Source organism: Halichoerus grypus, chromosome 7 (genome assembly GCF_964656455.1).
Source record: "Halichoerus grypus chromosome 7, mHalGry1.hap1.1, whole genome shotgun sequence".
NCBI lineage: Eukaryota > Metazoa > Chordata > Mammalia > Carnivora > Phocidae > Halichoerus > Halichoerus grypus.
In genome coordinates, this window is record NC_135718.1 from 34,746,508 (window position 1) to 34,759,475 (window position 12,968).

The following is a 12,968-nucleotide window of genomic DNA, read 5'->3' on the forward strand; positions in this document are numbered from 1 at the left end:
TTGTACAGTTCCATAGACATGAAGGCCTAGAACAGGCAAATCTAATCTACCTAGGAAATAAATGAAATGGTTGTTGCATCTAGGGGTGGAGATTGCCTTGGATGGGGCCCTGCCTCAGCCATGAAATAACGTCCTGTACCTTGATGAGTTTTGGTAACACAGGTGTATACATTAGTCAAAATTCAGCAAATGTTCATGGAAGATTTGTGCATTTCACTGCATGTAAGTTTTGCACCCCCAAAAAACCTGTAAATAAATACTGACCTCTAGATGATGAATACATGGAAATATTTAGGGAGAAGTACATAGCAATTTGCAAATTACTTTGAAATGTTTAATATGTATATATACATTTATGGATAAAGGGAGAAACGGATGGATATGTAATAAGACAATATAGTAAAACATTAACTCCCCCATCTCATCTGTACCCGCACCCTTCCCCACCAGGTAAATAATTTTTTAAAACACAAGTGAGAAATTAAGTTCCTCAGTAATCAACCCTGTGGCCACTAGTATGATCTGACACATAGTCCGATTCATATCCATGGAATTGGAGAATATTTGAACAGGAATATAGTAAGACTTTCTCAATGAAACCAAAAAAACTGGATTATAAATTGCTAGTCTCCATGCTTATGGAACTTGAAAACTGATTTAAAATGCTCAGGACAATTAATCTGCTCAGGACAATTAATCTACTTATTCACATACCAAAACTCACTGAAATGTGAAATACATCCACTTGAAAACTTTAGTTGGGTACCACTTTGTGTTAAGATCAGGGTGACGAACTTGTTCTGGTTTGCCTGGGACTTCCCTGGTTTTAGTACTGACAGTCCCGTGTTTCTGGAAATCCCTCAGTTCCTGGATGGTTGGTCCCACTAGTCAGGACTGTTTCATTGAGTTTCACAACTCACATTTAGTATGTATCCAGATATTCTAGTAATGTACCACATGTATGAAAAAAGCAATCAATGAGAAGTTATAGAACAGACAGACGAGATATGCCAAGCAGTCAAGCAGAATAAACTTTATTTTATTCAATAATTTACAATAGGAAAGATTGAGATTATACATTATCAAGAATTCCCCCAAATCAAAGAGAAATTAGGACACTGAAAGGAAACACAAACAAGAAGTTGTAGGAAGAATTCTAAGTGGTTCCTTGAGTGGGAACCCAAGAAAGGACAGATCAGAAAACTATTTTGCAAAGCACATTTAGGGAAGAGCCTTGGGGTCACCCAAGGGCTAAGGGTCTCTACTCCTTTCTTTTCCCTTCATTCAGAGTGGCACCATTCTTTGTTACATAATGAATTTCTACTAAAGATTTTGTTTGGAAAAGGCAAGGATCCGTGGCTAAAAACTGTGAAAACTGTTGAATTAGGTGACTGTCATCTCTCCCAATCTGGGATGCCAAGTGTATCTTTTACTGAGTAGTGTTTTTTAAAGTTCCTGGGTAAGAAATGATGATTTCTAGCCTGATGAAAACATAATTATTCCAAGAATAAAATGCTTTGTATACAAATGCCAATTAAAGAACACTGACTTCACAAAAAGGGGAACTGTTTTCAGTCAAATTATTTAAATAATTTATTTCTTTCTGTTCCAAGTCCTTTGGTTTAGTCACAGAAATAACAGAGTAAGAAAGACTGTGGCTAGTGTAAACAACAAGAGTTATCATGGTAGCCAAGGAACAGAAGATACGAGTGAGAGAAGACTGGAGACGATTGGTCATAATCAGTGTGTCTCTAGCTGAGGATGTTCTGAAGAGTATTCTATTAGAAAAAGACCTTAAAAGGGGCACCTGGGTGGCTCAGTCGTTAAGCATCTGCCTTCAGCTCAGGTCATGATCCCAGGGTCCTGGGATCGAGCCCCGCATCAGGCTCCCTGCTCTGCGGGAAGCCTGCTTCTCCCTCTCCCACTCCCCCTGCTTGTGTTCCCTCTCTCGCTGTGTCTCTCTCTGTCAAATAAATAAATAAAATCTTTAAGGAAAAAAAAAAAAAAGACCTTAAGGATAACTAGACCAGTGGGGTGTGGGTAAAAGGAATGGAGAAGGAAGGATATATAGGAAGCATGTATTTTTGAGTAAATCCTTAGGCTTTCTAGGAAAAAATCAGATAAAGGAAAGTATCTGCTAGACTATTTTTAAGTATAGATTAAGAGGAAAAAAGTAATACTTATGAGAGAGTAAACAGTTTAGGAAGCCAGGAGTTTCATCTGCTAAACAGAAAATAACTCAGTGGATTACCAAAGATTACCAAAAAGGAAGTATACCTTTGCTTCATGTTTCACCACTACTTCGACAACGTCATTATGAGCTTTCTCAGATGCCACGTGGAGAGGAGTCAAGAATCTTAAAAAGAAAAAGTCAGCCGAGAATCAATGTATTTTCAAAAAAAAAAAAAAAAGTGTCAGTAATTTTTAATTACTAAAAGTAGACTTACTCTTTCGTTTTTTCATTGATGTTTGCTCCTTTTCTTAGCAACAGTTCACATATTTGCTTTCTTTTGGGGTACGGAGATGCGGCAGCACAATGCTAGATAATTTAAATTGCAGCATTAATCAAGGACTATACAGAACGAATTTTTACTTAAGAACATTTGTGTTTCCAATCAAGAACAACTAAGAAGTTATTTAACTTCTTTGTTTTATTTTTGACCTGACTTTGCTACTCAAAGGCTTTCTATTGGATAGAATGTACAACAATTACCAAATTCTGGCCGGGGCTGCAAATCCTATTTATCAGATATGTTACTAAATATTCTGATCAAGTTTTATAGTTGCCCTTTGTCTTTGAAAAAGCCACTACTGATGTGATGGAAATTTAAATTAATGTCACCAACACTCCTTTTAAAGCTATTCCCACATAGCACGGTGTCTATGTTATTTTTAAAAGTTAATTAATGAAACACTCCAAAGGTTGGAGTTTCTTTACATCAAGTAATAAAAGACACTCATCAGCTCTGGATGCTGCCTGGTAACAGCACAGATCAAACAGCTGACAAGATTAGTATTTACATCTTTCTCAATTAGTTGCTCAAACAGAATAAGGAGCTTGGACTACCTGTTTGTCAAAATCAATGGGAGCAGATGATACACTAAACTGGAGTCTGTAGCATCTATATCTATGATATAGCAAAGAGGAAAGGAGACGGGTGGTAGGGATTTGCTAGTTATAAACCTAGAATGTATCTCATGGTCATGTCCCAAATCTTTGCATCCCCAATTCTGAGGATGATATTCATTTACAACAGGCGTTCAATAAATGTCTGGATGCATGAATGACTAGATCAATGTAAAAATATGAAGTTAAATTGAAGCTTGAGAATTCATGGAATAAAAGTTCTGGATAACTGCTAAGTTGTTCTATACATCTAAATATACAGTACATATGAAATTTATTCTCTTATTTTAACCTGTTGTTAATTATAAAGCTTATCTGATCTTCATGACTTTGCTTCAGATTCATTCTTTGTTGTGGTTGCTGTTACCAAAATCATTCCTTTGCCCTCAATAAAACCATTTCTAACTGGTAAACATAGTTACTTTGGTATGTTATAAGTAATCATCCCAGGACATCTATCAGGACAGCACACAGAATGGAAATGGTTTATTTCCAAGTATTCTTGATCATGTCCATTTCAAAATAGCACATCTACTCCTCTGTCCTATCCTGAGCCAGTGCCTATAATGTCTGGAAACCTGGAAGACACTGCCCCTGCACCACAACTGTCCATCAATACTTAACTCCTACTATGTTTTAAGGTTAACAACAAAAATAAGTTGCTTAATAGCAGAATATTTAGGGGGAGATAATAGGTAGTATTAGCTTTTCAGGCCAGAAAATTTTCCTGTCAGTTTTTCTAAATTTCTCTGCACAATCTTGATAATGTTATGATTTTAAATTTGCACTAGCATTTCTTATTAATCTGCAGCTTTGTTATTTTTTTACTTGGATTTTTTTTACAACTTAAGTTAGCAAAAAGGCTTAATATGTTTTATAGATAGGTTTCTACATAACCTTCACATAGTGTACATCATGGTATAAGGAAGAAAATTAATCAATAACCAAGAAAATTAATTACCTACAAAATATTAGGTAAGAGTATGAGTTAAATTTGCCCTGCAACACATTGGTCTATTTAGGGTCCTCTTCCTTCACCCAAACCACATTCTGCAATTCATAGAGCAGGACTGATTTTCTTCCTTCTAAATTGTTATTTGGGGCGTGTGGGTGTCAACTGGTTAAGTGTTGCCTTTGGCTCAGGTCACAATCTCGAGGTCCTGGGATTGAGCCCTGGATCGAGCCCTGCATTGGGCTCCCTGCTCAGTGGGGAGCCTGCCTCTTCCTCCCCTCTGCCCCTCCCCATGCTCACGTGCCCTCTCTCTCTCTCATAAATAAATAAAAATCTTCCAAAAAAATTGGTATTTCTAAGGTAGTCTCTGATTACACCATTGCCTTCCTATCTTCCACGACTTTATCCCTACTAGCTCTCATTCTCTTCTGACTGCTTTTCCATAGGTTGTCCGATTTTCATCTACTCTGTTACAGCTCCACAGAAGTGTTATTACCTCTACCAGGGAAGTAGCCTCTTCACACAGACACTTTACTTACATAGTATAGAGGGGATATATACAGACTTCAGATCTAATTTTGAAAAAAATTATAATACTGGAAGGAAAACCAAGTGGTTTTCCTATGGATGACAGAATTATTTTCTTTTTCATTACTTTCAGTGGGTTTAAAATTCTCAATCACAAGCACTTATAATTTTTATAATAAAAAAGGAAACGATATGTACTATTACAATAATAAAAAAGCTACACACATACGCCAGTATATGAATAAAGTTTTTTTCTGGAAGGATACTCAAATGAATAATAGTATTGCCTTTTGGGGTGAGGCTGTCTATTTTTCTGTACTGTTTGACATTTTTTCTTTATATATGTTCAGGCATTAATTTTTAAAAAACACAGATTTTTAAAAACAATTCTTTTACTAGAAGTAGGACGTTATGTTACTCTGTATCATCAAAAGAAGTAGGACGTTATGATCAGTTCAACATGTTTTTGGTTATTGCATCTTAAAAACTTTAATCTGAAACATTACCAATGCTGTTTCATGTGTTTGAGGATGCTTAAAATTCACCATTTCCAGAGAGAGATGTTTTTTAATTCGTGTTACATCAGCTTCCCGGGCAGCCTGCAGCAGTGAGTGGCCTTTAAACTCATCTAGATGAAGAGAAAAACATGTAAATCTGCATGAGAATTATCAAATTGATGGGACTTACCTAGTAAAAGATACTTAGTATTTTTCTTGAAATTATTTTCAAAATTATCTACCAAAATAGTCAGACAGAAGCTGTAAAGATATTCTCCAAATATAACCCCCCAAAACAGAGACAGTGCTATACCAGTTTCCCTCAGTTATGACATAATTCATCCCTAAATGTATACACGGATTTAGCCCATGGCCAACTCAGGGTCTATTTTGGTCTGTAGGAATCTGGAGTACTGCAATATATTACCAGACCTGAGAGTTCTAAGAATTTTCCAAAGCAGAGAACTTTTCTCAGTAAAGAAATAAAACAAAGAGTGATCATGGTTCGTACACTAACATCATGGCGGTAGCAGATGATTTTTTTGCTCAAACATCAGAGAACTGGTGACCAGAAAATTGAGTATTTCCAAGAGCCACCTACTGATGAACAAATCAAAGAGTATTTTCTCAAGATTCCTCTTTTATTCATCAGGTTTATGAAACCACCCATTATCCTTTATTGTTCCAGAATAATACAAATTTAATACAAGTTTCCTATTTATGTATAGCAATACTATATCTGAACTAGGTGGCTGTTTCTCACTACATTTACTTCAGTTACAGACAGAAAACCACACAACTGCCAGGTACCAAAGAATATTAGATGGTTAGGATCTGGGGACCATGTTTACAAGACAGTGATCCTACAAATGACATGGCAGATTAATAAGAAACTCACACCAAAGATAGGAACAAAACCCAAATTCATTCTTTTCAAAAGCATTACCATCTCATTTAACTTGACTTGAAAAAACAAATACAAATATATTTTCTTTTCATAGCATCTTAAGAGTAGAATGAGTAGAAACCTCCAGATGACTAAATACGCTAGTATGAACAATAGATACCCATGGTAAGGAAAATTTTCCATTATTTAAAAATTTCTAAAAACAAATGAGAAAGAACAAATTTTTAGTTTGTTGGCATCTTAATATCCTAGTTGAACATTCATCATATTATACTCACATGATAATCTTTCTTTTAACTGTGGTGTGGGAGCCAAGTCTATAGCACTTTTATTATGACAATTCAGCAGTGTTGGATCTGCACCATAACTTAGGAGAAGAGAACATACTTCAACCCTGTTCTTTGAAGCTGCCTCATGAAGAGGAGTGAATTGCCACAAGTCCATTGCATTTACACAGGCACCATGCTGAGGGATTGGGGGGGGGAGGGTAAAGCATATATTTAGTGTTCAATTTTTTAAGAGAATTCAGAATTATTAGTACTGTGTAATTTAACATCATGCAAGCTTAAACAGGTTATACCCTCAAAATTCATTTTTTAAACCTATTATTTCAGAAATACATTTTTTCCCCATGGAAAACCAAGTAGTCGGTTGCTAGGTGTATGCACAAGGACCCTTACTTAACTCTTTTATTGTTAAAAACAGTTAAGAATGAAGCTTTAAATTTCACCACTGGGTATTTACCACAAAGATACAAATGTAGGGATCCGAAGGGGTACGTGCATCCCGATGTTTATAGCAGCAATGTCCACAATAGCCAAACTATGGAAAGAGCCAAGATGTCCATCGACAGATGAATGGATAAAGAAGATGTGGGTGTATATATACACATACACACACACACACAATGGAATATTATGCAGCCATCAAAAGGAATGAAATCTTGCCATTTGCAACAACGTGGATGGAACTGGAGGGTATTACGCTGAGCGAAATAAGTCAATCAGAGAAAGACATGTATCATATGATCTCACTGATATGAGGAATTCTTAATGTCAGGAAACAAACTGAGGGTTGCTGGAGTGGTGGGGGGTGGGAGGGATGGGGTGGCTGGTGACAGACATTGGGGAGGGTATGTGCTATGGTGAGTGCTGTGAATTGTGTAAGACTGTTGAATCACAGACCTGTACCTCTGAAACAAATAATACATTATATGTTTAAAAAAAAAAAAAAAAAGAAGAAGATAGCAGGAAGGGAAAAATGAAGGGGGGGAAATCGGAGGGGGAGACAAACCATGAGAGACTATGGACTCTGAGAAACAAACTGAGGGTTCTAGAGGGGAGGGGGTGGGGGGATGGGTTAGCCTGGTGATGGGGATTAAAGAGGGCATGTATTGCATGGAGCACGGGGTGTTATATGCAAACAATGAATCATGGAACACTACATCAAAAACTAATGATGTAAGGTATGGTGATTAACATAAAAAAAAAGAATGAAGCTTTAGATTTAACTTGCATCTTCTCTAAGTTTTCCCCTTTTTTGAGGTATAATTTACACACAGTAGAACATAGTTCTTAAGTGAATAGTTTGAGGAATTGTGACAAATGTGTGTGTGTGTATATATCCATGATACCATCACCCAATTCAAGATACAGGACACTTTCATTACACCAGAATGTTCCCTCATGCTCCTTTTATAGATAATTCATGCCCCCATTCTGTTAGCACCATATATTAGATTTATATGTTCTTGAACTTCATAAAAACAGAATAACACAGTATGTACTTTTGTGTCTACCTTCCTTCACATACAATGTTTCTGAGATTCATTCATGTCGTTATCAATAGTTTTCATTGCTGAGTAGCATTCCATTGTACTGACAGACCATAATTTACTTATCCATCATCCTGCTGATGGGCATTTGGACTATTTCTAGTTTTTGACTATTTTGAATAAGGTGTTATGAACATTCATCTGTAAGTCTCTTTATGGACACGTGCTATGTCCCTAGGAACGGAATTGCTGGATGGATGATATAGTAGATACAGGTTTACTTTTATTAGAAACTGACAAATAGTCTTCTAAAGTGGCTGTATTATTTCTGCACTGCCATCAGCAATATTTGAGTTCTAGTGTTCCCCCATCCTTATTAATACTTGGTATTGTTAGTCTTTTTAATTTCAGCCATTTCCAAGTATGGAGTTGGAGAGACCACAGAAGTCATTCTAGTTCAATCTCTCATCTCTCACAATCCCTTCCATAGCATTCCTTCAGATGGCAAATGAGCTACTCACTCCTTTAGTACTTTCAATGATGGGAAACTAATTCTCAACTAATATGACTTTTCATAATTACTAGATAACTTGTCTCACTAGAAGTTCTTTTCTACATTAAGTTAAATATGTATTTTAAACTTTGATCTACTGATTTTCTTTGGAGCAAAAGAGATCCATATTCTTGGCAATATTTAAGAGCAACTCTTACGTTTTTGAGTTTAAACACCTTCAGCTCCTTCACTCATCTTTCTTATCAGATGGTTTCTAGATTTCCTTTCACCCTCACGGCCCTTGGCTAAATATACTTTAGTTTAAAAGCTCCATTAAAGAAATTATTGAGTGCCTAGAATAACAACAGAGTCTCAATGTGGTCTGAGAAAAAGTACATTCCATCTATTGCTACATTTGCTTTTGACACTATTACTTCTACTCCTGGCATAAAATCATGTTAGCTTCTTAAGCAATCACATCACAATTTCTACAGTGCCCAGGTCATGAAAAGCAGTTAACTGAATGTTTGCAGTTAAATGCCAGCTTCTGCTAGCCAACTGTTTAGCAAGAGTTGCCAACTGACTCAGTGTTGCCTACACCTTCTGCCTGTATTCCCTGTCTCTATCTACTTGCCAAATCCAGACACTCCTGAGCTTGAGTGCTCTGGTAACTGCAACCTCACCTCAGCTAACCTCCTCTATACATATGACCTCTAGTCAGCCTGCCACTCTTATTTATTGAACATCAGGTCTTAGGAAAACACAGTTCAGTTGTCTGTAGGTCCCAATGCAGTCTCTCATGTTTCACTTTTATCCATAATAATATTCCAAATGTTCTGCTGAATTCAAGATTCAGTTTTACAATAAGAAAAGCATTACTGCTACAAATGTATAATGTTGCAGCCACCGCCTTATACATTTAAAAAGGCTTAGGGGCTACTCAGAGAGTATCTAATCGTTGAAGTTGTTTCTGTGGGAAAATATCCCATTGTAGCACATGCCGAAAAGAAAGCATGGAGGCATTGGGAACATATCTTTGCCATGACGGCTGCTGCTAGAATGAGGGAAAGCATTAAAAGGGGCAGAATGGTGCAGAGTAAGAGAAGCCTAAAAAATGTGGTCAAATATATGTGCAGAGACTGGGGGACAAAAGGAAATAGATGTGGGTAACATCCTCCTGCCTACTCTGAAGGAGAATATGTATCTTCTATTTTCATCCAACAGGGAGCAAAATAAATTTGTTTTTGGTCCTGGGAAGCTGCTTGTTAAACAAGAGCCGCCCAGCATATTGGAAGAAGTGCAGCTTACCAAATGAGCCTGCTGCAACCCAAAGTATAACTGGGAAGATCTTGCAAATGTAACCGGTGGTTTTCATAATATATGAATCACTAAAAATTGCTTTCTGGTATTTTCAAGGATTTTGAAACTTCACCGTTAGCCACAAATTATAGAATCATTTAAGGTGCTATTCACAAGATGACAGTGCTATTTTATATTTAAAATCTTAAGGTATTTCAAAAATCTCAAAGCAGTCAAATGTTGACCTATCAATCATCTACATCTTAGAATGATTATATGTATTCCTTCTATATCCACCAAGCACTAAAAACACAAAGTAAACAGGTATATGATGTATTTCAAGTGATTTTATATAATTCTAAGAAAAACAGAAGAGAACTAACCTTGACCAGAAGCTCAGTTACTTCATAATGACCATAAGAACAGGCATTGTGTAAGGGCACCAGATCACTACAATATGAGGGCGGGGGGATGAAAAGAAGCTTGTGTTATTACAGTTAGTTCATTTAATTTAAATTAAATTCACACTTAGATTTATTTATTTATTTATTTATTTATTTATTTATTTTTTTAAGATTTTATTTATTTATTTGAGAGAGAGAATGAGATAGAGAGAGCATGAGAGGGGGAAGGGTCAGAGGGAGAAGCAGACTCCCTGCTGAGCAGGGAGCCCGACGCGGGACTCGATCCTAGGACTCCAGGCTCATTCCCTGAGCCGAAGGCAGTCGCTTAACCAACTGAGCCACCCAAATGCCCGCCACACTTAGATTTAAATAGCAAATGGCTTTTGTGATCTTTAATAGAAATGCACAAAATTTAACATCCATCTGAACACTAAGTTCCAGTAATTCTAACTTCCAAGTCTCTTTCACATCCATCTTTTTTTTCTCCAAGGCTACCACCACGCCTTTAATATTTCTTCCTGTACTACTCAAACAGCCCCTATTTCAATTTCTTTTTCAAATTGTAGCCAGATTTTTCTAAAAGTAAATCTGATGTAGCTACTCCTTTTTTTTTTTTTAAGGGGGGAGACAGAGACAGTGGGTGGGGGGAGGGGCAGAGAAAGAATCTCAAGCAGGTTCCACACCCAGTGTGGAGCACCATGTGGGGCTTGATCCCATGACTGTGAGCCAAAATCAGGAGTCGGACACTTAACCGACTGAGCCACCCAGGCACCCCTGATGTAGTTACTCCTTGTTTTAATGTCTCATTGGTTCTTCCTTGTTTTTGAAAACTGGTTCCAACTGCTTAGCCTGGCATGCAATGGTCTAACACTCTGGAGCCTTACCCTTTAGTGATGGTATGCTCAACCACATGTAGTTCCCTCTATGCCTCTGGGCATACTGTCCCCTTGGTGTAGAACAGATTTCCTCCCTCCTGGCTTACTCCTACAATCCTTTCCAAACTCAGAGCTTGAACACTGGCTCTTCCTTGAAACTTTTTTTCAGATTCTATAGGGTAAATTAATAAACTAAACCCAATTCCTTCATGATGGCCATGGAGAAAGAACTTTCTATCTAGGAAGGTACAGTGGAACCTTAAAATCCTGACTTGTATCTTTAAGCTGCTCTTACTTGGGGAATCACTAATTACCACAGACACTGCTATGATGGCCTCTGGTGAGTAATGGCCACTGACAGTGTAGTCATTAATTCTACCTGTCCTTTCTTTAAAGGTTTACGGCTTTCCTCACCACTTTTTTTTTAAGATTTTATTTTTTATTCTTTTAATATTTTACTTATTTATGAGAGAGAAAGAGAAAGAGAGTGAGCACAAGCAGGGGGGAACAACAGGCAGAGGGAGAAGCAGGCTCCCTGCTGGGCAAGGAACCCAATGTGGTTTCTGGATTTCTGGTATTGGATTGAGTCCCAGGACCCCGGGATCATGACGTGAGCCGAAGGCAGACGCTTAACCGCCTGAGCTACCTACGCGTCCCAGATTTATTTATTTTAGAGAGAGAGAGAGAGAGCACTCAAGCATGCTCCCCACTGAGTGTGGAGCCCAATGCGGGGCTCAATCTCACAACCCGAAGATCATGACCTCAGTGGAAATCAAGAGTCAGATGCTCACCGACTGAGCCACCCAGGCAACCCTCACCATTTTTTATTGTATGATTTCTAACCTGAGCACCAATTTCATTCCCTAACTATCTACTGGCTACTTCTACTTGAGTTTCCTGAGTTCTGGTTCCAAAATAATTCTTCCAAAATAATTTTTCCTCCTGGATTTTAGTATGTGTATCACTGGGTATCAGTCACTCAGCTTCAGAATTTGAAATGTAGTTATCTTTTTATTCCTCTCTCCTCACATCCAGAGAGTCAACAAATCTTACCCATTCTTACACTATAGTATCTCTTGCACCTGTGTCTTTATTTCCATTCCTCTGCAACATTATTATAGATCCTCATTATGCTTGAACCCTTGATTACTCTCACTGCTCTCTGACCTCTGGTCCTTCTCTCCAAACTACCTTACACATTGCTGCCAGAATGTGTCCCCTAAAACTCCTCTTTTAGAAGAAATCTTTCCCCTTGCTTAAGATCTTTCAACAGCTACTGTGGCTCACAGTGTGAATTCCTTAGACTGGAATATCAAGGCCTCTAAAACCTGGTTCTTACCTACTTCTCCAACCCTAGCCTTCATTTCTCCCCTATGTAAATCATCTGCTTCAGCCACACTGGTCTAGTCATTGTTTCTTAAATATGCTGTAATATCTGCTTTAGCACATCCTCTCACACAAATTCTCTTGCACAATGATGTTCCCTAAACTCTCTGCTTTCTTGAGCTGAGTCCAGGTTGAGTATCACCTCCTCCTGAAGGATTTTCTATCCAGTACAGCCATCACTGAGAGTTCCCTCCTGGGAACTCCTACAGTACTATCTCTATTATCACCTCACACTTAGTAGAGAACTTATATTGTGAGGTATCTAGTCATGCTTCCTAAAGTGTAGTGTAAGCCCTCTAAAGTGGTGGCTTTAAGGTTTTATAATTCCTGTGTCCTCAGAGCAATCTGCATATTGTAAAAGCTCAATAATGTTTACACTATTTAGCAAGAAGATTTTTATATGGTTACAGAGATTATAATAAAGACAGTAACATTTAAGAAATCCTCATTTTTTCCCAATGCTTACTTACCCTTTATCTTTAGCATGGACATCAGCTCCATGTTGTAGTAACAGCTGTACAATTTTTACTCTGTTGTATCCTGCTGCCAAATGCAATGGAGTTGACTGAAATATTAATCAGAGAAATGAATGAAATTACAATAATAGCTAAAAAAAATGTGTGAAAAGGTAAAAAACCAAATATAATACCAGAATTCCAGAAAAAAACTTACCATCTTCATAGTTCTCATTTTGGTTTTACAAAATCCAACATATTTACCAAAGGC

General features: G+C 37.4%; 1 protein-coding gene across 2 annotated transcripts in view; it reads right to left on the reverse strand.

The window, feature by feature from the left end:
• TNKS2 (tankyrase 2) overlaps positions 1-12,968 on the reverse strand; it is a 66,976-nt gene that overhangs the window by 32,863 nt on the left and 21,145 nt on the right. For both annotated transcript variants that reach the window (XR_013449677.1, XM_036092763.2), the window contains exons 6-11: positions 12,713-12,807; positions 9,961-10,027; positions 6,290-6,476; positions 5,114-5,235; positions 2,448-2,539; positions 2,278-2,356 (exon numbers count right to left, since the gene is read on the reverse strand). Coding sequence is in view for 1 of the 2 variants with exons in the window: in XM_036092763.2 (XP_035948656.2) it covers positions 2,278-2,356; positions 2,448-2,539; positions 5,114-5,235; positions 6,290-6,476; positions 9,961-10,027; positions 12,713-12,807 (642 nt within the window). In the remaining variant the exon portion in view is untranslated. The remainder of the gene's footprint in view (positions 1-2,277; positions 2,357-2,447; positions 2,540-5,113; positions 5,236-6,289; positions 6,477-9,960; positions 10,028-12,712; positions 12,808-12,968) is intronic.